Source organism: Xyrauchen texanus, chromosome 1 (assembly GCF_025860055.1).
Source record: "Xyrauchen texanus isolate HMW12.3.18 chromosome 1, RBS_HiC_50CHRs, whole genome shotgun sequence".
Classification (NCBI taxonomy): domain Eukaryota; kingdom Metazoa; phylum Chordata; class Actinopteri; order Cypriniformes; family Catostomidae; genus Xyrauchen; species Xyrauchen texanus.
Window position 1 is genome coordinate 46,783,773 of NC_068276.1, and position 26,508 is coordinate 46,810,280.

At 38.9% G+C, this 26,508-nt stretch overlaps 2 protein-coding genes across 3 annotated transcripts in view; one reads left to right on the plus strand and one right to left on the minus strand.

Moving 5' to 3' along the window:
• Nucleotides 1-669: 669 nt before the first annotated feature.
• Nucleotides 670-11,457, plus strand: LOC127645024 (microtubule-associated protein 1A-like). Of its 2 annotated transcripts, XM_052128629.1 has the most exons (4): nucleotides 670-7,441; nucleotides 7,538-7,770; nucleotides 8,330-8,526; nucleotides 10,755-11,457. In XM_052128629.1, the coding sequence occupies exons 1-3, from the start codon at nucleotides 685-687 to the stop codon at nucleotides 8,483-8,485; spliced, it is 7,146 nt and encodes a 2,381-aa protein (XP_051984589.1). In that variant the 5' UTR covers nucleotides 670-684; the 3' UTR covers nucleotides 8,486-8,526; nucleotides 10,755-11,457. The 2 variants fall into 2 exon arrangements, with proteins under 2 accessions (XP_051984589.1, XP_051984519.1); XM_052128559.1 differs by having other exon boundaries at nucleotides 8,330-11,457.
• Nucleotides 11,458-16,498: 5,041 nt separating this feature from the next.
• The window catches only part of ppip5k1a (diphosphoinositol pentakisphosphate kinase 1a), a 39,384-nt gene continuing 29,374 nt past the window's right edge, over nucleotides 16,499-26,508 (minus strand). The window contains exons 26-30 of the mRNA XM_052131842.1: nucleotides 24,429-24,488; nucleotides 23,619-23,798; nucleotides 21,084-21,221; nucleotides 20,820-20,933; nucleotides 16,499-17,882 (exon numbers count right to left, since the gene is read on the minus strand). Coding sequence (XP_051987802.1) covers nucleotides 17,269-17,882; nucleotides 20,820-20,933; nucleotides 21,084-21,221; nucleotides 23,619-23,798; nucleotides 24,429-24,488 — 1,106 coding nt within the window. The 3' untranslated portion in view covers nucleotides 16,499-17,268. The remainder of the gene's footprint in view (nucleotides 17,883-20,819; nucleotides 20,934-21,083; nucleotides 21,222-23,618; nucleotides 23,799-24,428; nucleotides 24,489-26,508) is intronic.

Below are 26,508 nucleotides of genomic sequence, written 5' to 3' on the forward strand. Positions count from 1 at the left end.
ATTTATGTCTCTTGTTAAGCTTATTAAATTGAATTGGGTGTAAATTGCTTTGTTGTGTGTTAACATGAATACAAAAATAGTGTAATATAAATATCAATACATGAATCAAAAGTATCGATACTATATTGTGAGAAAAAGTATTGCCAAATATTGATATTTAATTGTATCAATACAGCCTTAGAAACAACCAGTCAAATGCTATACAATACAAGATAACTTCTATAACTTAACTATGAATTCTCTATGTCCTTTTCACTTATGTAGATCAGAACACTGCTCTGTGACTCCTCAGGACATAAGTTGTTGGTCTTAAGTGGGCAGAGTACTGGACAGGGTGGTGATATTATCCTGAAAAGTAGAGTGTTTGGCTGGAAAAACTTCTCTGACATTATCTCAAATCATAGGGTAAGTGGCTACTGCTGCAGTATTACAGATTCCATAATAATTCATATAGAACAAAAGCATTTACTTTGCATTGGAATAATGAACTGTAAAAGACTCTTTTTTTTTATTTTCTTTCTTTTTTTAACAGATCAAAGCTCTTAAACCAGCCACCTGCAGGTCAGCAGACTGCACAGTTTGACTGTGTCCTGTAAAGGAGAGGGGGGCTGGAGCTCCCTAGGGTACGTACAGGAGCAGAAGCTATTGCTGTTCAGACTGAACCCTGAGCCTGTGCTGCCTACAATGGAAGGTGAGACAGAGTTAACAGAATATGTCTCTGAGAAAGTGGATGTGACCTCTCCTTTTGAGCTCCTGGATGCACCAACCTCAGGAGGGTTCCTCAAGTTGTCCAAGCCATGCTGCTATATCTTTCCTGGTGGACGGGGAGACTCTGCTTTGTTTGCAGTCAATGGCTTTAATATTTTAATAGATGGTGGGTCAGACCAAAAGTCTTGCTTCTGGAAGCTTGTCAGACATTTGGATAGGATAGATTCTGTTCTCCTTACCCATATAGGAGCAGATAATCTGCCTGGCATTAATGGACTGTTACAGAGAAAAATTGCAGAGCAGGAAGAAGAGAAGACACATAGTTCAAATGCCTATGGAGACTGGATGAAAAATCTGATCTCACCAGAGCTTGGTGTTGTCTTCTTTAATGTTCCTGAGAAGCTAAAACTGCCTGAAACAGCACTTAAAGGAAAGAGGAGCATTGAGGAGGCCTGTCTCACACTGCAAAACCTTCAGAAACTGGGCATCAAACCTGAGCCTTTATACAGAGTTGTGAGCAACACGATTGAGCCTTTAACACTCTTTCACAAGTTGGGTGTTGGCAAATTAGACATGTATATTCTAAATCCCCTCAAGGACAGTAAGGAAATGCAATTCTTTATGCAGAAGTGGGCTGGTAACAGTAAAGCAAAGACTGGTATCATCCTGGAAAATGGCAAAGAGGGTGAGATTTCTGTACCTTACCTCACATCAGTAACAGCTTTGGTTGTGTGGGTGCCTGCAAGTCCAACTGAGAAGATTGTGAGGGTACTGTTTCCTGGAAATGCCCCACAAAACAAAATATTTGAGGGCCTGGAAAAGCTGAGGCATCTCGATTTCTTGCGATATCCAGTAGCCACTCAAAAGGAAATGTCATCTGGAGCTCCAATTCCACTGATAAAACAAACTAAAATGAAACTGAGAACTGATAGCAAAGAAAGTCTGAAGTCATCACCCAAAATGTCTTCCACAACAAAAGCAAGCAAGAAAGAAGCAAATGAAGACATTGAGTCCAAGAGTGACTCTGTAAAGGAAAACAAAGTTGAAAAGAAAGAGAAGAAAATAAAAGAGAGTGTCAAAGCGCCAAAACCAGCAAAACCCAAGACAGCATCACCCGATTCAGTTAAACAAGAGAAAAAGAAACTCCACAGAGAAAAATCTCCTAAAAAACATATCAAGGACAAGGCTTCCAAGATGGAGGAAAATAAAGATCAAGAAAAGAAAGACACAAAGAAAGAAAAGATAGATTTAAAGAAAGAGGACTTGGTTAAAAAAGGACCGAAAATTAAGGAGGAGAAGAAAAAGGAAAAAGAAAAAATTAAGTCTGAGTTGAGGAAAATCACTAAACCAGACTTAAAGCCCTTCACTCCTGAGGTCAGGAAGACTCTGAACAAAGCAAAGGTTCAAGTAAAGCCTAAAGCAGAAAAAACAAAAGCTGCAAAAGAGCAAGAAAACAGGCCTGCTGCTAAGAAAGCTTCAATAGAAAAACAGGAGAGTGACAGGTCTTTAGTCTCCTCCCCAGAGGATCTTACCAAGGATTTTGAAGCCTTGCAACTTGAAGAGGGGCTTTCCAGGACTGCAGAGAGTAAAATACACTCAAGTCTTCAGTCATCAGTGGACACCATTGTCCCTCACATTGGATCTCCTGATGAGGGAATAACTACAACAGATGTTGAAACCGAGTCCCCTCATGAGGAGAGGGTGCCCTATAGAGAAATGACAAGTAAATCCCACTCTAAAACAGCTGATAAATTTGAGAATGAAGGTGCTGCTACAGAAGATGACATAGAAGATTACTATTCTGCAAAGCTAAAAAGTGCTAAAACATCTAACGTCGTTGAGAAGGTAGATGATAAAAAATGCCAAGACAAGGTAAAAGAGGAAGAGATGGAGTTCCAAATGAAACCAAAAAAGAGTGACAGTGAAGAGGATGAGGATGTGATTGAGAAAGCAGAGCTAGAAGAAGCTGAGGATTTAGTACATGAGGAGGAGCTCAAGTACAAACCAGATGAGGCTAAGAAAGAGAAACTCATAAAGGATCTGGAGACAAAACAAAGTGACATTAAATCTGACAAACCTGAGGTAGCTGCAGATCACATTTCTTTCATCCAACACGAGACCATTCCAGTTTACTCTGAGATGGAGCAGACAATCTCAGATGAGGAGATTAATGAGGAGACAGAGGAAAGAATCCCACTTTGTCCAATATATCTCCAATATGATGCTGGCTCATACGAAATCTCCATTCCTGATGAACCAGGGAATTTTGAAACCCTCCATGGCATGAAACCACCAACCATATCTGTTTCCTCTGAGTTCTCATCTAAGGGATTTGCAGTAGATCAGGTGCCAGTGTTGTCAGCTTATGCAACCAATATAATAGCGGCTCCATTGGCTGAAGAAGAGCATATAACTTCAGCCACTTCCATCACTGAATATGACAAATTATCATCCTTTGCGACATCTGTTAATGAAGATCAGTCTGTAGCATCTGTGACTGCACCACCCACTGAAGAAGCAGGAAAAAGCTCTTTACTCTTGGATACTATAAATAGTATACCATTGTCCGTACAGACAGATGCAACTCAAGGAAAGGAGTACCTTCACTCTGCAGGAACTATTTCTCCAACTTCTTCTTTAGAGGAGGACAAGTGTTTCAAATCACCTCCATCAGAGGAATATCAACCTATTGTGCTAGATATGGAAACTACTAGGAAGGCTACAACTCACACAAATTATGAGGATGAAGAGGATGAAGAAGAGGATAAGGATCAGACACCAAATGTTGACATGCCACTTGGAAAGCTCCATGAGGGTTATGCATCTGCTGCCATGACCCAAGACAGGGAACATTCTTTAGGTGATGCTCCTTCATCAATGACCCCTCTTTCTTCTTCTGTGATGTATGATGGCACAGAAGAAAAATATGAAAAGTTACTTACACTCTCTAAGGATACACCTAAATTAGCATCCTCAGAGAGTGAGGAAAGATGTCTCAGCCCAGATGACAGCACTATGAGGTTTGCCTCACCCACACAATCAGGACCTACCAGTGGTAGCTACTCTCCAACTGAGGAGAGGACTCAAAAGCCTCTGATGATGGAGAAAGAAGAAAAAAAAGACAAAGACACTTTTGACTCTAAGATATATTTTACCCAAGATGCTCCTGCTGACAAAATGTTAGTGAAAATAATTGATAATGAAGTGGACCCTTTCAAAAAGGGATTCTCCAGCACTAAGGGACCAATATATGACTCGGATGAAGAGGTAGACGAGAAAGATGATAATGATTATGAAAAGGGAAGCTATAAAGAGTGTAGTAAAACTAAATACAAAGAGGAGAGGGAAAGCACATTTCTTGATGAAGAATACACCTATGAGGCAACACTCTCAAAGGAAGTGAAACTCTTTGGAAATGAAATAGAAGCTCTGGATAAAGAAGAAAAACCACAAAATGTGACTTACTTGGGGCAAGAGTATGAATCTCATATGCTCAGTTCAGGAGAAGAAGAAGAAAGTGACACTGATGATGGTACTTACTCGAGCGTTAAAGTACCCCAGGACAAGTTAGATTCCATGTCAGCAGGCCAGGGCAAAAAAGATGCATCATTCTCAGAGTTAGGTGACCCAAAAGTGATCTCTAAAGACATTGATAAAAGTGTCCACTTCAGCTTGTATTCCTTCCCTGAGAGTGAGAAAGGCCTCAAAGGGGAAATTGAGAGGGTTGTTAGGCAAGATACACCTTATGTTGTTAAGAGCTTTACCTACTCTGATGTATATGACAGTAAAATGAGTTCAGTGGATTCACACTCTCCCAGTTTGCCAGCTGATCACACATTTAATGATACTGATATTGCCCTAAAGAAAACAGAGAAAGTAGATTGCCTGGATTCTTTCACTGGGAAGATTTCTGACTTTAAAGAATCACATGAAATGGAAATGCCATCAGCTTCTTCTAGTGAAACACAAAATATCTATGGGGCATCACAGTTTAAGGACATGTCAGAAGAATCTGATAAGATAAATAAGTTTGAAAAGGAGACAGCTGAGAAAACTTTCCAATCTGTTCCAACAGAGCGAGACCCCTTGTCAGTTAAATTAAAGAAGCCTGATTTTAGCGGGATAGCTGAGGTTGGGGCAGCACATTCGGCCCATTATACAGATGACAGAGTCATTTCTGATTTCAGTGTCAAAAGTCCCACTTCTGTAGTGGGCCAATCTGCAATTGGCACAAAAGAATTCTTGGCTGCAGACATAAGGATGTTTGCCGATGGAGAGGATGAAGATGATGATGAGGAAGAGGAAGAAGAAGAAGAAGATGATGAGGATGAGTTGGAGGATGGAGAGCATGCAAGTGATAGTGACATTGAGAAAGGTTCTAAAGACAGACCAGAGAAAGATTTCCAGAGCCCATTGAGTAGTGCCACCAGCTCTGTGCCTACTCAATTTGAGGATGAAAAGAAAGAGACCATTTCAAATGGCCATAGCTATGGCTTCCACACTAATAGCAAACCTCTCGGTTCATCAACATTTGAATCCACTGTAAGCCATGAGGGCCCCAAGGACTCAATGCAAACTGCGAAAGTTAATGCCTCATATTTGCCTGCTGAAGGCCACATTACGGGCATCTCTGGATTTGAACGATCTTCCAGTGAGGAGAATGATGAGCTTGTAGGAAAAAATGAGATAGATGTTCAGTCATATCTACCACTATCAACAAGGTCTGTTGAAAACTATGATAGCAAAGATGTTGCGTTTGACAAGCAAAAAACACCAGATAAAGTGAATAAAATAACAGGAGACTCTGTTTCTTTGGGTTTCAGTTACACAACGTCAGCCACAGCATATTCCTCTTCCTCTTCTTACAGTCATTCCTCTTCAGCCTCGGCATCTCTGTCCACTAGCCGCCAGCTTGGAGATGAGGTTGTGACTCCAGCCAGCACTGGATTTGAATACTCATCTTTCAAAGATGAACATTCACCAGTAATTGATTCACCCTTCTCCAGTTCTGGTGGGCAGATAAAGGACGAATATTTAGAAGTATCAGAGAAGTTTACACCTGCAACCACAACAGCTGAATCCACATCAAGCCTTGCGAGATTCTCACCATTATCACCCTTTGAAGAAATCAAACCTTTCCCTCCGCACACTGGTGCTTGTATAGGTGATAAGAAAGATCCTGTTAACACTGCAAGCAATATTTCAGACCAAGGACCACAGAGTCAATGCTTTTACAAGCCAGAGTGGGAAGTTGACTCAAGAATACAAGCTGAAATTGGTGCAACTGGACCGTATTCCTCTCTCTCACAATCCACACCAAGGGAATCCATGCCTGAAGGTCTATATGGTGCTTCATCAACACTTCAATATGAGTGCCCTGAAAAACAGTACTATGAAGACACTGAGAGCAGTGAAGAGGAAGAGGATCATATGTATGAAACTGAACTAGATAAACTAGAGTACCCAAAATCTCCCCTTACAACCCAAGTGGACAAGAAAGATGCCACCTATTCTTTGGGTGAGAAACTAACAATGGACATACCTTCAGGTATGGGCAGCAGTATTCCAAATGTGCTTAATTCATACCCTTCCTCTTTTCCTGAGCCCACAAAACCAGACAAAGCAAATGGGCCTGCAGAAGTCAGTGTGAATGCACCAGAGACTTTTAGTGGAACCAGCAACTTAACAAATATAGAGATCAAAGGCCAAGAAATTGACACCAAACAATTTAGGACCCCAAGTGAATGGGAAATGCTACAGCAACGAGACATCTACCCAGAGGCCTCACCGCCTCATTATCGTCATGAGGATGAGGATGAAGAAGAAGAAGAAGAAGAGACAGAGTCAGAGCACCCAGCCCGTCCTCTTTCCCTCTCATCCACAGACCAACCGTTCCAATCCTCCTATTACACTGATGACCTAAGCAGACGAGGTGACAAATCCGACCATCCTTCAGATGTTAGTATTCGTCCACATTCATCCACGGCTTCCCCAGGTTATTCATCCTTTGAGTACAAGCAGAGTAGGGGAGACACATCTCCATCCTTCATCAACCCAAGCTTGTGTCACCTTTCAAGTGACGAGGAGAGCGAGGAACAGACAACTGATCTACAGCAGCCTTCTGGCAAGACAAGATCCCACAAACAGCCTCGCCACCATTCTCGAAGTCAACATGGTGATGACAGCGAATTGCAGCACTTCTCTGGAGCCATGGCTGCTGGTATTAGTGCCAGCAGAGAGGACACACCTCCGACCTCAGTCAGTGAACAGTTAAATTCCCAATCAGATTCTGATGTTCCACCAATCACAACAGAAGGAAACATCGACTCTGACGAGGATGCGGATTACCTGCCTGTTGATAAATCATCTGGAGCTTATGGGGGAAAACATTACTCTAGGTCACCTGACAAGAATCCTGATCCCTTCCCCTCACCAATGATGGATCCTGCCCCTTATCCCCCTCACCCTGATGTGTGTATGGTAGATCCTGAGGCTCTGTCAAGCCTAACAGACAAACCGCTTAAGAAAGATACCAAAACAAAGGGCTTACGTAAATCAGGCAAGACAAAGTCCTCATCTCCGGCTAGGAAGCCTGATGCCAGGAAGAAGTCCCCATCCAAGGAACCCTCCACTCACACCACAGCTCTTAAGAAGAAGGACATAGAGGACGACCTGTCAAGGTCAAGCCACAACACTGGCAAAGGCCTCGTCAGTGGTTTTAAGAACAGCGCAGGTATGAACATAAATATTTGAAAATGGCAGTCCAAATTACAATAGTCTTGTTTGCCAACACCATATTGACAGCAAGTTTTCTGTGCACTTCTGACAGGTTCAAATTCCGCGAAATTCAGCACATCTGTGCCACCTGGACCTCCTATTTATGTGGATCTGGCCTACATTCCCAATCACTGCAGTGCTAAAAATGTGGACCAGGAATTCTTCAAACGTGTTCGTTCTGCATATTATGTAGTGAGTGGAAATGACTCCAGCAGTGGAGAGCCGAGCCGTAGTGTACTAGATGCCTTGCTTGAGGGAAAGGCACAGTGGGGATCCAACCTACAGGTGCAGTATTGTTTAACTGTTCTCTCTGTGGTAGACATCAATAGTGAAAGTTTGTAATTTGCTGATTAAATTCCTTACATCCATACATCCATTCAAAAACCAGATATTTGAATGGATGTATGGTACTTTATGTATTTAAATGTTATTTTTTATTGTTTATTTAACAAAAAATGTTAATGGTTTATAGCTGAAGTGTGTAACATTTTCAATGTTAAAATTCCTGCTTTATATGCAAAGACAACTATAAGTAAGCCACTCATAGGCTAATTTCCTTGAAAACTGTAAACACTGTGTCTTTGTGGCACTATCAAATATTGCTCTGTTTGTTTGTGTGGCCCAATTGTCCGACTCATTCAGTGGCTTGAGTTCGGGGCAGGACTGTCTGTTTATTCGATCAACAGCAGAAGGGGGAAAAAAGAAAGGGGTATTCTTGAAAGTTGGTTGAAAACTAAGTTTATATGTGCAATTTCATTGGTGGTGCTAGTGGTGCAGAAATTAAACAATTCAGCATTAAGAGTTAGGGGTTATAATATACTATTGTCTGACTCTGTCTGTTTAGGTGACATTGATACCTACTCATGACACAGAAGTGACCCGAGATTGGTACCAACAGACCCATGAGAAACAGCAGGAGCTGAACATCATGGTCTTGGCCAGCAGCAGCACAGTAGTAATGCAAGATGAGTCATTCCCAGCCTGCAAAATAGAGTTCTAAATACAACATGGCTCCCAGGATCACAACTTTACTCTCAAATGGTCCGTTGCAGCCTTAATTGTGGTTTACTCTGTGTACAATAATTAAAACTTTGATATCAATAACCAGTGTTTTAAGACAACACATATTCTGTGTTTTAAGACAACACATATTCTATATTGTCCAAAAGCCCAATGAAAAGGTACAAGCTCTGATGATTATGTAATGGTAAAAAAAACTTGTTAGAGTGCAGGAGATCAGGAAGATGTGCCTTTCACTGTATATCTTTCAGGGTGGCTTTTCCCTTTAATTTTTAAAAGGCATACTGTACATACACACAGTTTTAAATTGCATAATTTGGCACAATTTTGCAAAAATATTTTGTCGTTCCTTGCTGTTTCAAGGTAATGTTTGCCCAAAAATGAAAATCCTGTCATAATTTACTCACCCATACAGTATGTTTTCCCAAACCTGTATGACTTGCTATCTTCCATGGAACAGCAAGATATTCACTTTTCACTTTCACTGCATCTTTTTCTATACAATGAAAGTGAATGGTGACTAAGACTAACATTCTGCATAACATCTACTTTTTGTTCCAAGAACAAATTCACATATGTTTGGATAAACATGAGGGTGAATAAATAATGAACTGTCCCTTCAAATAAAGCACAAGCTTACCTATTTACTTTTCTTTTGACCAAGAAGCACCAGAGACTGGGATCTATCAAATGTTGCAACTCAACTACTGTAGATTGTCCAATGTTACTTTCAATGTTAACTTTCTGCTTTTAGTTTATGCATTTTTCACACTGTGCATATTATACTCATCAATTAATCAAGTTACCTCACATTCAAATAACAGTTGGGGTTATATACATCAACAGAGATCTTAGCAAACACCTGGGTGCCATAATTACAAAATTCCACTAAAATTTGTGCCTGAGGCCAGAAAAAGAACATTAGTAAATAAAGATGATGAACAGAGAACTATATCTGTAGCACACATGTTTATTTTATATATATATATATATATATATATATATATATATATAAATAAACGTGCATGCTGGAGATGGAGAGTTGTGGTATGGCTGGTGTGCTTGTCAAATAATTGCTTTACATTCCTGCATTCAGAGATTAATGCTATGAATTTCATAAAATAATTTGTGTAATTGGATGACAAAAGCATCAACAATATCATTAATTATAATGATATTATAACAACATACTACAAAATTGGAACAAAACGTAACAAAATAAGAATAATTCTGAGAGGTGTAGATGTTGGTGAGTTTGTCAACACTTGACTGGAATCAAATCTTATTTTTGTCATGATGTATAAACAGTAAGTTTAAAGAGTTTATGGTTATATTAGTGTTTATGGAGTTGAAAATGATGTTTTATTACAGATCTCATCACATATTTTGAAGAGCTTCAAAATAACAACTATAAAACAATGTATGTATGTATATATATATATATGTATATATATATATATATATATATATATATATATGATAATAAAATGAATGACTTTTGTGATGTGGAGAGAGGAAGACTGAGAATAATGTAAGTTGCCAGAATTGAAAAGGAATGGTTATCGTATGAACGTTCAGATGTGAGCTTTGAATTAAACACTGAAATCTATTCCAAGAGAATGATCTTTTAGTGTTTTTTAAGGATTAGTAAAGCACATTTTACCTCTATGTTTCCATTCCATCTGTCAGAATTAACTATGGTGAATAGGAAAACGTGTAAAACAAACTGATTAAGTAAAATTAATAATAGTGCTGGAGTTTTGGATATATATATATAGGGAGGAATGGTAAACGTATCTTTAACCGATTAATCAGAATCTCTCTGTAAAGAGTACTATATACACTGCATGTACATTATTGTAAGAAAAACTAAAGGTTGAATGTGCATTTGAGTACTGCTGTGCTTTTTAGGGGCTTGGGTCCAAATTTACTGCTTGATTAAAAACTAAGATTGTAGAATCCCATTTGAGTCAAAATTCTAATTTAATGCTTATTCTTCATACATTTGAAACAACATGCTGTAATTTTTAAATTTCTGTTACAGTTCTGATTGATTTTAGTCTTTATTTATGTTTAAAAGTTGACAGGTTCAATTAATGTCTTTTGAGGAAAATGACCATGATTTAAGAACAATGTTTAGATCTATACAAGATGACAGATTATGGGAAATGGTTCAGCATAGACCTTAACTTCTCTGTGGAATAACTGATGAGGATTAACAGCTAATGCTCACCTGTAATGTTTTAAAGGTGCTGTAACTTTTGAGCTACTGGTTATTTGGCTGTGCTGCAGAGATGTTCTGCCTGACATGGTGAAACCCAGATGCCACTACGCTGTACCACAGAGAAAAACAAACAAACAAACAAACAAACATGTACCAGACTGTAGACTGCCAGATCAAGTGACTAGATCACGGATCACATTTTATATTCAAGATTTGTAAGTGTCCGTGTGATTATCTTTTTTTTTTTGAAGACTAAATGTTTAAAAACAAAATGCGAAATAGTCACTATGTGCTGTGCAAAACATCCTTTAGTTGCAGTGTTGAGTTTGCCATCTTGATAGCGTCAAATCTTTGAAATACTGCATAGCATTCCAATGAGCCTATAGCAATTTAATGCATGTGATCTTAAGTTTGAACGTACATGTAATAGTTTGGAGTTATATAAATAAAGTGCAATTTTAAAATATATACTGTATATTTAAATGCTAATAGTCTCAATTTTACTGAAAGGCACATATAATCATGCTGTGCTATCATTTCCAGGTTGCAGTGTTTCAAAAAGAAAAAAAAATGTGTACTTTAATTTCTTTTTTTTTTTTTTTGCTTTCCAAGTTTTTTTTCTTTCTTTTTATGTGCAATACTCTGTATCTTCTTTACGCCCACTAAATGAGTGTCTACAAATATGTTGTAGAAAGTTAAACCTGATAATCACTAATAAAATATGTTAATGGGAAATATAAACAAATTCTTGAATTTTTTTGAGCCAGCAAAAGAGTTACTAATTACATTTTGTAAACAAACAAAAAAAAAAGACATTTGTGAATAAAACTATTTTGGAATTATTCTGAGAATTATCCTAATCTTGTATATTACCTAAATACGAGTATTTCTCAGAACTGCTTCAATTTGCAACAGCTGGAATGGCTTAGAAAAAATATAAAATAAACAAATGTTTTATTAATTAATTGCAGTAAACAAAATAATTAAACAAAAGCCTACAAATTCGCTCCTCATTAATTCACCCTCATGCCATCTTATATGTGTGATTTTATGTCTCCTGCTGAACACAATGATTTCTGGAAAAATATTTCAGCGCTGTAGGTCCTCACAATGCAAGTGAACGGGGTCCAAAATATTGAAGCTAAAAAAGCACATAAAGGCAGCATAAACTCCAATCGTTAAATCCACGTCTTCAGAAATGATAAAAATTGATCCGTTTCTCACCCACACCTATCATATCTCTTCTAAAGACATGGGTTAAATCACTATGAGTTGTATGGATTACTTTTATGCTGCCTTTATGTGCTTTTATTGCTTCAAAACTTTGGACCCTGTTGACTTGAATTATGAGGACCTACAGCGCTGAGATATTTATCTGAAACTCTGTGTTCTGCAGAAGAAAAAAAGTCATACATGTTTGGGGTGGCATGAGGGTGAGTAAATGATGAGAAATTAAATGTTTGGGGTGAACTATCCATTTCAGTCATCCTAATCAAATCAGAAAAGACTATTTTGTTCTACACGAGGGTGGTAGTCCTATTCCTTTAACAGCTTATTCTAAACAGTTCTAGAATAATTCACACAAGAGTTAACATATACTCAACAGGGCTCAAAGCTAAAGAGTTATATATGGCAGGTGGCAGCCACTCCAAAGAAAAGCAAGCTGAATTCACATGACCATGACATCACTCTCTTGGTCACATGCCTGTTATCTGTTAATACCCATATTTTCTGTCCTCCCTTTCGGTTTGTGAAAGAAAAGGAATGGAAATGAACAAAGCCCTTGTGTTAGAATGCAGTGCTTGGCACAGCAGCAAATAGCCAACAATGCCCCACTGTTCAACGATCCTAATCAGATGATAATAAAAACATTTTGGATAAAGGCTGCTGATGGGACTCGATTACTGATTTATTTTAAATACTGTGACACTTGTTTGTTCAATCTTGTAGAATCGGTTTCATGGGGCAGTCATGGTTAACAGAATGAGAACACTCCAGGTGATGAATGTTAAGAACCTTGTTGTCATGCCAACCCTTCAGCAGTCAAAGACAACATGAGGATGAATAACAGTAAGAGCTAATGATGCTTATGAAAGTATACACATTAAAACACCAGTAAAAAGGTATTAAAATATGGAAATGCTAGGGAAGAATTCTCTGACCAGCTCTTGTACAAGTGAAAGTCTAGAAGAGACTGTGAAATTATAAATGAGAGATTGTCCACATGTATTAAGCAGGCAAATCAGGTTTCATCCTCTCATTTTTTATAAACCGTTTACACACAAGAAATTATAAAATATAAAAGAACTGTCAAATCAATGTTTATAACTTATTGTTTTCTTTTTAAACAGTCATTTTTATTTCAAACACTGTAAATGTGCCATTTAATACTAATGCACAGACTGCATACAGAGCACCAAACAGTACAATGACTTTGAGTTGAATCTATCAGATGCAGATGGTTTAATATGTCAGTGATTACAAATTAATCAGTTCACTGTCAGTTCAGTGTGCATCACAGATGGTGCTGGAGGAATTCTAGAGGTCTTACATTTGAAATTCAAGACAAAAATGACAAGAAGCTGGTCCTAGATCAGTGAGAGTCGAGTAAACAGCCATGTCCACCATCCAAGGTTTACCTAAATGTCCAAAAGATTTTTGGATTTATCTTGGACAAAGATGAATTACTCAGATCAACAGACAAACAGAACAGTGTATGCTTCTGAAAAGCAGCATATTTCTCTGACCAATATTCATATTAAATAACATATTTTCTAGTTTTTTTACTGCACATTGAAAACAACAAAGAGAACTAAATAATTTTTTTCATGCCATTGTAATCTTGGTACAACATTAGTGCTTCATAGAGGTGAACGCTACAAAGCAGGAGAGAAATCTACTTTAAATGAACTTCATGATAACCTAAGGACCATTACTTGATTATTTAAAACTGTATTAGGACTAAAGGTTTTACAAATATAAAAACAAAAATATATAGAAAATTAGACCATAATCATTGCTGTCTTGTTGTTAAAAGTATGCTGTGTATTAGTCAATAAATATATACATACTAATATATATATATATACACACTAATATTCAGATTATTCAGTAATATGTAAAGTATTCAGACCCCCTTACATTTTTCACTCTTTGTTATATTGCAGCCATTTGCTAAAATCATTTAAGTTCATTTTTTTTTCCTCATTATTGTACACACAGCACCCCATATTGACAGAAAAACACAGAATTGTTGACATTTTTGCACATTTATTAAAAAAGAAAAACTGAAAAATCACATGGTCCTAAGTATTCAGACCCTTTGCTGTGACACTCATATATTTAACTCGGGTGCTGTCCATTTCTTCTGCTCATCCTTGAGATGGTTCTACACCTTCAATTGAGTCCAGCTGTGTTTGATTATACTGATTTGACTTGATTAGGAAAGCCACACACCTGTCTATATAGGAGGATCTTTGTTGACATCTTTGTACGCATGCGCGAGTGGTTGTGTGGCAAAAAAACAAACAGTATGGCGGGCTGTAAAGACGCGACGAGCACTTTCAAGAGAGTTAGCGGGCGAAATCCACAATATATAAGCACTTTAACATCTGAAGACCGGAGGAGGTTTGGAGAGAAGCTCAAAATTTGTATTGGTGACAAAATCGAAGTTATTCAAAGCCCAAATGAGATCTGGGATGACAAAAAACGTTGGTCCGACTCGCCCGTGTCTTGGCCACCAATCTGCTGGGGAGACATTTATTCTTATTTAATAGAAACCCCTGGACCCTTCACTCATGAAAGATTAAAGGCTTTCAAAAGCCTGGAGGCCTATGATTATTTTGTTTCTCGAAAAGTTGGGCCGATCTTTTCTGCCAAACAGAAAGCAGTGATCATGCTAAAAGCAGAGGTTAGACCTGGCCAAGCAGAGTCACAGCGTGATTCGCATCTCCCGTGGGTGATCGCCAAAGAGAATGGCGAAATAATCACTGCTCACTGCGACTGCAAAGCCGGGTAAGTCTTCATTGATCAGTGTTCTTATTTATTTATTGAAAATGTAGTGACTGTTGTACCAATTAAATTGTGTTCAGTGTGAGACTTTCAATGGCGTCTGTACTATGGTGAAAAATTGTATATCACAGCTTACACATTTCTCCTTCTTTCACATCCAGTCTTGGAGAAACATGCAGTCATGTAGCAGCTTTAATGTTTAAAGTAGAAGCAGCTGTCAGGATAGGACTTACAAATGCTGCATGTACTAGTGAGGCTTGCAGGTATCAAAGCACAGCTACAGAATGTAATTGCACACAACCATTTCTTTCGTTTTTCGCGATCCTTTTCGGAGGGAATTCGAAAAAACTTTTTATCAGGCCCCCAACGAGCCGTACAATCGACCACACAGCAAGAGTGAACCATCCTCTTCTCTAAATCCTCCTCCAAACGTGCAAAACAATCAAATTACAGGTATCTAGCGGAGTTTCCTGCCACACAATTCCCATGATGCAACGCAACAAACATAAACAATGACGTCACAAAAGATCCGCCTATAAGACCTTACAGCTCACAGTGCATGTCAGAGCAAATGAGAATCATGAGGTCAAAGGAACTGCCTGAAGAGCTCAGAGACAGAATTGTGGCAAGGCAAAGATCTGGCCAAGGTTACAAAAAAAGTTTCTGCTGCCCTTAAGGTTCATAAGAGCACAGTGACCTCCATAATCCTTAAATGGAAGACGTTTGGGATGACCAGAACCCTTCCTAGAGCTGGCCGTCCGGCCAAACTGAGCTATCGGGGGAGAAGAGCCTTGGTGAGAGAGGTAAAGAAGAATCCAAAGATCACTGTGGCTGAGCTCCAGAGATGCAGTCGGGAGATGGGAGAAAGTTGTAGTAAGTCAACCATCACTGCAGCCATCCACCAGTCGGGGCTTTATGGCAGAGTGGCCCGACGGAAGCCTCTCCTCAGTGCAAGACACATGAAAACCTGCATGGAGTTTGCTAAAAAAAACACCTGAAGGACTCCAAGATGGTGATAAATAAGATTCTCTGGTCTGATGAGTCCAAGATAGAGCTTTTTGGCCTTAATTCTAAGCGGTATGTGTGGAGAAAACCAGGCACTGCTCATCACCTGTCCAATACAGTCCCAACAGTGAAGCATGGTGGTGGCAGCATCATGCTGTGGGGGTGTTTTTCAGCTGCAGGGACAGGACGACCGGTTGCAATCGAGGGAAAGATGAATGCGGCCAAGTACAGGGATATCCTGGACGAAAACCTTCTCCAGAGTGCTTTGGACCTCAGACTGGGCCGAAGGTTCACCTTCCAACAAGACAATGACCCTAAGCACACCGCTAAAATAACGAAGGAGTGGCTTCACAACAACTCCGTGACTGTTCTTGAATGGCCCAGCCAGAGCCCTGACTTAAACCCAATTGAGCATCTCTGGAGAGACCTGAAAATGGCTGTCCACCAACGTTTACCATCCAACCTGACAGAACTGGAGAGGATCTGCAAGGAGGAATGGCAGAGGATACCCAAATCCAGATGTGAAAAACTTGTTGCATCTTTCCCAAAAAGACTCATGGCTGTATTAGATCAAAAGGGTGCTTCTACTAAATACTGAACAAAGGGTCTGAATACTTAGGACCATGTGATATTTCAGTTTTTCTTTTTTAATAAATGTGCAAAAATGTCAACAATTCTGTGTTTTTCTGTCAATATGGGGTGCTGTGTGTACAATAATGAGGAAAAAATTGAACTTAAATGATTTTAGCAAATAGCTGCAATATAACAAAGAGTGAAAAATTTAAGGGGGTCTGAATACTTTCCGTACCCACTGTATACTAATATATACATACTAATATATATATATATATATATACACACAGTATGTAATTTATAATGATTTAATAAATTATGACAGTGGTATTGCACACTTTGGCAAATAGTAATAAAACTGTTAGCTTTGATTAATATGCCTTTAGCTGTACAAGTACTCAAAAGTTCAGCCTGCCTATCTCAGTCAACGTACTTCACCGAACATAAGCTAGTTTAAAACACAATGTCCCTTATAAAAATACTCTTCAGACCAGCCAATGAATAAAAATGGTCTTCTGGAGACAATGTTATCTTGCCTACCACTATGTATACATAAAAACATTGGAATTTCAGTGCATCGAACAGCTTATCACTGGCCGTTTTACTATTGCGACAGAGAGTGCATGGTGACATGCCAAGCATCTCTGAATGACCACTACAGTAAAAATCACATCAGGAAATTTCATGAGAGTAAGCATGAACATCAGTCTCAAGTGGTAACATGTGATGTACAGACTCACACAAGCTGATTGCAAATTATTAGGGCCTCCATTTCCCAAACGTCCCTTGAATTATTTAGGCAAATGTCCCAATGGTGGACTGGACTGAGGCTTGACAAAGGACTTTGAGGCACTACAGCGTGGGCACGCTTGAGCTCTAGACCAGGGTAAAAGGACACATGGGCGACAGCAGAGCTGCACGTATGAGGAAGATGCCATGTCCCATTTCCTTCAAGGCTCAGGCACATGTGGTGCTCCCACCTCCAGAGGAGTCCCAGAGTGGGGCTGGTTCCCCGGGCTTCCCATCCAGGCCTCAACTGTTTCCTGGGTATCGTAAAACTCATCTGGATCTTCGGGGGTGAGTGGAGTCTGAGCGCTGGAGCCGGCCTCTGAGCTGCTCTCTCGGAGCTCAAAGAGTACGGGCAGGGAGCTGGGCGGCCCACAGTAGGCCTCCCTCGGCAGACTGTCAGCCAAGTCTAAGCAGGGAGGACTGGGCTCAGCGAGGGTCTGACTTAACACTTGTTGGGCTTCATCACAGCAGGGGCTCTCTGTCTGCAAATGGTCTGCAAATTCTGTGCTGTCCAGTGATATTTCACTGGGTCTCTCCTGAATGGGAGATGGTATTGAAGGGTATGGGTTCTCAGAGTGGAGGCTGGTTTCAGTGTTACTGAATATGGAGGTGGTGGAAGCACTTTGGCTGATGTTGTGTGGAGCTGAATGGATCTCCTCGCTGCTCTGAGGGGTGAGGGTTATCTTCTCACTAAAGCTGAAGTGTGGAGAAGTGTCAGCTGTGGTGGGAGACGAGGGACCGGCACTAGACACAGTACTGGAGGGACCACTGCTGTCTGCATGAGAAACATACACCTTTACTTATCATGGTAGGGACTTTCCATTGTTTATATACTGAGCTATTTACATTTTATGATTACCGTTACAATTCCTTTAAACAATTCTGGTTTCTTAATGAGATCACCTAAAAAAGACAATTCAGTCATTGGTTACTGTTGTTATAGCTACATATGACTTACTTTATTTTTCTTAACACAAAGAAATTGTGAAAAAACTTTGTGCTCAGTGATGCCATACAATGTCAGTTTACGGTGATAACCTCAACCCTTTAAGCTTCAAAAGCACACAAAAGTATAATTCTAATAGAAGTCTAATAAATGATTCCATGTGACTCTTGATTGTTCTGAAAGCATTCGGTAAGGCTTGGTGAGAAACAAATCAAAATTGAATGTATTATTTTGTGAAACTGTTGACCGACTGTTGCTCTCCTGTGTGTGTTCATGAGCCTGCATGAGAGCAAGTTCAAGCAGCCCCCGCTTGCGACATGGGGCGTTTAAGTGAAAACAAATTTTATTTATTTAAAAACAGCTCCGCCACAGCGAACAGAACACAACACAGTTGAACATAAACCAGAGAACCGAACTTACTAAACATATCTGAAGAGTTTGTAGTCTGAAAATAGATGCATTTATATGCCCAGCCTCATTTGTTTGAAACGAAGTATTCAATCAAACAGAGAGATGGAGGAGGGAATGTGTTACCTCTTCTCCATTCTGAATCGGTGAGCATTTGTGACAGACCTCTAACTGAAGTCTAAGTCAAGTTAACAATGTTAACAAGACTAGAAACAAGACAACTAATGAAATGACATAACTAATACACAGGTAAACAAGACAACAAAACATGAACCAATAAAAGACAAGACTAATAAACTAAAGACTAATCATAACAGAACACATGAAACATGAGAACAAGACAAGGAAAACACTTGACAGGAAACAGGAACAAGGAAGAGAACTAAACTTGAAATTAAAAGATATTTTAGAGATCCTGTTTTTAGATAAAACAAGTTTTCACTTGAACGCCCTATCTCTCATGTAGTCTCATGAACGCACTAAAGGAGAGCAACGGAGAGTCAACGGTTTCACCAAGTAAAACATTAGATTTTGGTTAGTTTCTCATCAAACCTCATATGTTTTCATAGCAATCTTGTGTCTAGTGGAATACTGCAATTTATTAGACTTCTGAATTATACTTTTGCATCCTCACCATAAACTGACATTGTATGACATCACTGAGCACAAAATGTTTTCACAATTCCTTTGTGTTAAGAAAAAGAAAGAAAGTAATGTGATGTTATAACACAGGGGTGATTAAACAATGACTGAACTTTCATTTTTGGGTGAACTATCCCTTTAACTGTTCCTCAAATTATTCTTTTAGTACTTTTGAGGAAGAAATATTTGTAAATAACAAACAATTCTTATTGGATTCCTGCCCTCAGCAGCGATCATTTAATATTTTAATATAACAGATTTCTGCAAATGGTGTGTGACTTTTTTTATTAAGATATTTATAAATATATATGTTTATATATGAAATTCTTATGATATAGCACTAATCTACATAACAAATCTCATAATGTGTATATTTAACTACACATTGTCATATCAACATACAGTAGGCTATCTGCCCTATGGGCGTGATCACATTTACGGACGTTGAGCGAGTGAGAAGAGCAAATAACTAATTGCCGAACAGACTCTTTTTAATGCTACATTTTATACTCTGTGAGACTGAAACTCACCACTTAAATTATATTCTTGTTTAATGCCAATATCTAGTGTAGCTGTGTACGAAGCACCACCAAACCAAACAACTATTGGTCAAAGCAGCAAATTTACCTGTCAATGTTCCCCAAACTTAAACTTCACACAAGGGAAAATTCTTCACCACCAGAAATCCACCATATTCCCATTGAGATGACCATTTCACCCATGGAATTTTGTTGTGTGAAGGTAAATGTGACTATGGCCTTAAGTTTCATGAGCATTATACACAGAACATGAAATAGTTCTTGGCTCATTTAGAGTGGGAACTGCCTCTTTAGAGTAATTTGTTCAGGAGATAAAGTTGTATGTTAAGTGGTAGAGATGCAAAGATCATAAGAGTCAATTGTTCAGGAATCAGACTACACTAGTTGTATGTTTCGTTCGTAATGCAGTTTCAATATTGGTGTTACAGATATAGTGAACAGTACCTCATGAAACAATATATTTTAGCACGGTGTCCTGACCGTACCAGTGGAAGAATGCATGTTTGAGACACATTAATGTAACCAAAAGTCAAGAAAATCATTGAAACCTTTACATTTTCAGAGTTTCATTAAGACATTATTTATTATGATAGTGTCTTGTTGGCTGGTCCCCATAATATATGTGATTTTTGGTTTTACTATCCTTGTGGGGATATCTCATTCCCAAAATAGATCTCATTCCCAAAATAGATCATGATTTTTATACTGTATGAACTATAGATACTATCTCCTAACCCTACCCCTAAGCCTAACCCTCACAGTAAACTTTCTGCATTTTTACATTTTCAAAAAACATCATTTAGTATGATTTATAAGCTGTTTTCCTCATGGGGACCGAAAAAATGTCCCCACAAGGTCAAAAATTTCAGGTTTTACTATCCTTCTGGAGGACATTCGGTCCCCACAAGTGATAAATGCATGCGCACGCACACGCGCACACTCACACACACACACTCTGTGTCTGCTTTCCACTTTGATAGCATTGTAAAATATAAATGTTAATTTGTACAACCTTAACATTGCATTCCTTCAAAGGTGATGGGACGTTTACTCAGAATTGCAGTCCGGTCATGGCACATGAGGAGAGTTGGGTTTCAGTGACATTGAAAATGCCATTTTCAAACGTATCCAGATTAATGTGGACGTACACTGAAGAACTAAGTGCAGCAGTACTCACACCAAGGTGGGCGGTCAGACCGCTGGCGCAGTGAAACAGAGGTTGACATCACTCTGTGAGGGATGTAAGAGTCCATTGATGGCTGGTTTTGAGAATCAAACATAGCTGACAGTGCTACAGTAGGGAAAAGGAGCACACACAATTACCTTTTATGAAGCTAATTTTATTTTACAAAATCACATGGACCTTAATATACAACATAAGTGTCAAAAAAACGTAAGTGTCTTAAAAGTTGTACAAGTAGAATGGTGCTAAGGGCATCACCTCTGGTCGTCCTGGTGTGGGAATCTCCTGCAATCTCACACACACTTGTCAGGAACTTGTTCACCTGTTTGAGCGAGAGGGAGTTGTGCAGAGTCTCAAGAGGGTAGATGGAGGGCACCATGGAGCAGCCTTCAAAACCTGCAGATGAGAGAAGTGATGCACAACAACAGTCTATAACCACTGAACGAGTGTGAAAAGCCATTCCACATACTGCCACACCCTTGTTAGTGATAGAACCACAGTCAAGTGCAGGAAACAGTAACATATACACACAAACAAACACATGAAACACCACATCAGCTTGACATTCATTAAAGACTTGGCACTTTTTGGATAAGAAACCACTGTGTTCTAATCTCACACACACACACACACACACACACACACACACACACACACACACACACACACACACACACACACACACACACACACACACACACACACACACACACACACACACACACACACACACACACACACACACACACACACACACACACACCCAAAATCTAAAACACAATCTGGTGATAATAATGGCACGTCTTCTCGCTCTCACACACTTCTGATTCAATTAAGCAACTTCAACAAGCAAAAAAATAAAAATAATTAGCTGTTAGAGATAGTATGGTAGGCATTTTATATAGCTGAAGAAAAAAAACCTAACTTTTAATGAGGATTAACGCAACACACAAGTTAGAAAGGAGCTAGCAGAAACACATCAAATATCTGTCAAATGCTTGAACACAATGCTGATCATGACGTAATCAGTGTGTGAGTTTTATAAATGAGGACCCGTATTTCAACATTCATTGCATTACTTGGTATTAATTATGAAAACAAACCTGACTTCTGAGAAGAGGACAACGGAAAAAACAAACAATGTTTAATTATGTGTGTAACGTGCACAACTAAGTCCTTATTAATATTTAACAGATTTGACCAGTTTAATAGAGACTTCCATGTTTTGTTTTGTTTTTCAATTCTTTGCAGACCTGTGGCATGCATATCATTAGCCACAATCATGCAGGTCACTCACTGTTTAATAGTTCACAGAGCTGATGTGACTGAAAGCTGACACAGCTGCAATCAATGCCACGGGCATGCATCTACCACACCTCAAACCCCAGTACTTATCAGTAAGAGATCACTCTAAATGCTAATTCAAACATTTCCAGACTAAGCACTCAACCAAAAAGATAGCTGTTAATTAAGAGATACAAGGGCTGCCAAAGGTAACACATTCACTTTTGAGGTAAATTAACATTTTTACATTTATTGCAGTTCAAGTCAGCATGAATCAAAATTGAACAAAGTCACTTTTTTACAGGAATTCACACAAAAATCATAATTCTTTGATCATTTACTCACCCTTATGCTGCCTCATGGGAATGACTTACTTTCTTCTGCAGAACACATGCAAATATATTTCGAAGGATATATGTGTCTATATCCATTCAATAAATGTCAATGGGGTCCGAAACTTTCAAGCTCCAAAAAGGACATAAAAGGCAATCTATATGGCTTGAGTGGTTTAATCTGTCTTCTGAAGCAATATGATTGGTTTTGGGTGAGAAACAGACCAAAATGTAAATATTTATTCACTATAAATATTGACATCTGTCTTCCCATTCACCAACTTCCTTGGTTTTACCCCATGGACTTGCATTGTATGGACAAAAACACCTCATACATCCTTCAAAACATCTTTGTGTTCCGCAGTAGAAAGCAAGTCAAATGGGTTTGAGATGGCATAAGACAGAGTAAATGAGGAGAGATTTATCATTCTTGGGTGAACTATGCCTTTAATGCACGTTACTGATCTTATTGAGCATGATTCGTCGGTGCACGGTATTTCAAGTAAGTTAAAAATGTGTCTTCTAAATATTTTATCAAAATGTTATACCTTGCTCGTACCTACTTTTCATGATCCAATCAACTCCCAAAGGATAAGATCAAGTCCTGGCCAATATTTTTCTTTTTTGGATTGAATATCCCATTTTTCTCAGGAATGTGTCAGGTTTTAAATTAAAATGGGTTATAAACAGTGTTTCATGTTGAATTCAAATTATTACCTATAAGGAAAAAAAACTGTTCTACAGGTAAATCACAATGTTAATCAAAAGGCCACAGGTGGTCAACTGCAGGCTAATAGCTAAATATTTCTTATTATCATGTTTCTTTCCTTAAGAGGAAATGGATGCAATAAAAGAGAAGGTTTTGATGTAACTCAGCAAATTAAAGATCACAGATTAATCAAACTAAAGAAAAAATATATATCAAGAGGTTAATCACAATGAATTACTAATCGAAGACTCTAATCTATTGACAGCCCTTAAAGATACAGTCTTCCTACAGTTCAAGACGTTAAAAAAAAGAGCCATGTCATCACAAGCGGCTTTTCCCAATAACACAAGCATGGTTCAAACAGCAGATGCACAATAGCAAAGCTGATGCAGCTGTGGCAGCAGCCATTACTGCAGTCATGGCACGGCACAGCACAGCACAGCACGGAAGAAACTCCGCAGGCCTGACCGTAGAGGTACTCAAGAGGGTCCTGGCCGGAGATTAACCAGTTGCGGAAGAGGCGGAGATGGTAGGAGCACTGATGGAGGTGGTGGGCAAAAGCACTGTCCAAAGAAATAGGGTGGCCAATACTGGGGTCTGTAGAAAAGCGCCTCAGCAGCTGGGCTACCTGATGCTCCTCCAGGGGCTCTAAGGAAGAAGAGGCACAGCAGGGAAGAGAACAGTGGGGTGGAAAGGGTTTGGTAGGTGGATGGGTGCTTGGGCCAAATTACTGACCAATATGGGGATGCCGTGGACAGTACAGTTCTGATATTCCTGTTTCATGCAAGGACAGTGACCTCTCAACAACACTTCAGAAAGGGTTTAAAAGTCACTTCTCCATATACTACATTTAAACTCCTCTAAACAAAGCCTGAGCGACTGGATACCAAAACAGGTAATCCAAGCAGACACACAGCACCACTTAAAGTCCATTGTAGTCCAACGCCTTCACTCACAAATGATTATTTACTGTTCTGTGCAAAACTCTGAAAGAGAGTACAGAGGATACAGTTCTATTGCTGCAGTCAAACTTCATCGATTAAGGCATAAGACCACAAGGGATTCAAGGAACAACTCACTAAATTATAAAATGGCATGCTGACTGTTAAAATAATGAGTCTTTATATCCTGATTTCTGACATCTATAACTTCTAAAAAGTTGTTGCACTGTGCAAATTCTTGAGCGTGCATATGGACATTACGCATTTAAGCCCAGCCGATTCACTCAATCAACATGATTGGTGTAAAGTTGCAGTGAGGACAGAGATCTTTCGTTACCTGAGCCATACCACCACAGAAATGGTTTAACCGACATTGCAGAAGTATCATCCTGTGTGCCTAAAGTAAATACAGTGCTCAGTGGAGTCAAACTTTCCTTTTTCATTCCTAGTCTACTCTTTGAAGAGGTCACATTATTAAGATTTCCTGAATATACAAGAGCCATCGTTATAGATCCTTATCATAGAGATGAACATGATTATTTAATTAAACAGTACCAATAATTGCCATATCACACATTTAATAATGTATGAAATAGTAATCATTATAAAATGTTTACCTTTTTGCCAACAGTTGTAAATGATCACAAATCACAAGAACAACCTATTCAAGTAATGAAATGTAAATAAATGCTAACGCTTAACAAGAAATGAAGGGCACTTTCACTCTTACACTGGTAGCCAGTCATCCTGAGTACACACTTGAGTTTTACTAGGTTCACAATCTTTAGGCACTTTTCCACCATCAGGCCAAACAATTCCTATTGAGGAACCATGCAGTTCTGTACCAATATAGGCTTGTTGACACAGTTACGGTTTATGGTGCTGTGAAATCAGGATTAGAATGGGCTGACTGGATAGATGAGTTGCTATGTCAGTAAAGCCGTTCCACCAGAACAGTTACTGCTACTGGAACAGTTACATACCATGTTCAGAACCAATCGGCCCTTTGGTGGAACAGGACGTTTTGGCCATAAAATCACATCTAAAGTTTCAAACACACACTCACAGACATACTTTTTTTAATATCATATTGGGGGAGACTTCTATTGTTTTTATATTAAGATAATTATATTTTCAATACCCTAACTGTCCACCTACTCCTTAAAGACAACTTTTGAGTTTTAACTTTTAATTAAAAAGTTGTTAAGTCCCTCTATTCAGATGTTTTCATCATTGGGAACATTGGGAGGTCCCTGCAATGCAAGTATTACTATCATTATAGGGACATTTGGTTTCCAAAAAGATAGCAGAACCTGACCTATACACATAAATACATAAATCTACAGAGGCACACAAACCTTCCAGTAAAATACAGACAATACAAATTCTAATTAGGCCAAATAAAATTGAGGAATAAAATAACAGCAAATGAAATAGTTTACAGAGTGTGCACTAATTTCAGAAACATGAAGGCGAGTATTTCGTATTAACTACAGTGACATAATTTGTGTGGGCAAAAGGCTCCTACATGAAATGTTTTAAAAGCTGGATGGCAGGGAACCCAGTGTGGTGGTTAGCAGAGAGTGTGTGGGTGGAAGAGGGACCATCTTTAAGCTCTGCCTGAGATGTACCGAAAACATGCACAAGAGTGTCCAAATACACATACATGCGAACATGTCATGCTGCAGTAATTTTACTGTTCTTGACCTAGGATATCACATCCACTCAAGCATTCTTGTATTAGCATGTACACTTAAAGCAACATCATTATACAGTTGAAGTCAGAAGTTTACATACATTTAGGTTGAAGTCATTAAAACTCATTTTTAACCACTACAGCGATTTAATATTAGCCAACTATAGTTTTGGCAAGTCGCTTAGGACATCTACTTTGTGCATGACAAGGATAATTTTTCCAAAAATTGTTTACAGACAGATTGTTTCACTTTTAATTGACTATATCACAATTCCAGTGGGTCAGAAGTTTACATACACCAAGTTAACTGTGCCTTTAAGCAGCTTGGAAAATGTTAGAAAATGATGTCAAGCCTTTAGGCAATTACACAATTAGCTTCTGACAGGAGGTGTACGGAATTGGACATGTTCCTGCAGATTTATTTTAAGGCCTACCTTCAAACTCAGTGCCTCTTTGCTTGACATCATGGGAAAATCAAAAGAATTCAGCCAAGACCTCAGAACAAAATTATGGACATTCACAAGTCTGGTTCATACTTGGGCGCAATTTCCAAATGCCTGAAGGTACATCTGTACAAACAATAGCACGCAGGTATAAACACCATGGGAACATGCAGCCATCATACCGCTCAGGAAGGAGACGAATTCCATCTCCTAGAGGTGAATGTAGTTTGGTGCGAAAAGTACAAATCAATCCCAGAATCAGCAAAGGACCTTGTGAA

What these genes read in the sequence shown, in the direction of transcription:
- LOC127645024 (XM_052128559.1), top strand. Translation starts at nt 685, where the DNA reads ATGGAAGGTGAGACAGAGTTAACAGAATATGTCTCTGAGAAAGTGGAT. An exon ending in TGGTTTTAAGAACAGCGCAG is followed by an intron (nt 7,442 to 7,537) that starts GTATGAACATAA and finishes CACTTCTGACAG; the next exon opens with GTTCAAATTCCGCGAAATTC. An exon ending in AGTGGGGATCCAACCTACAG is followed by an intron (nt 7,771 to 8,329) that starts GTGCAGTATTGT and finishes CTGTCTGTTTAG; the next exon opens with GTGACATTGATACCTACTCA.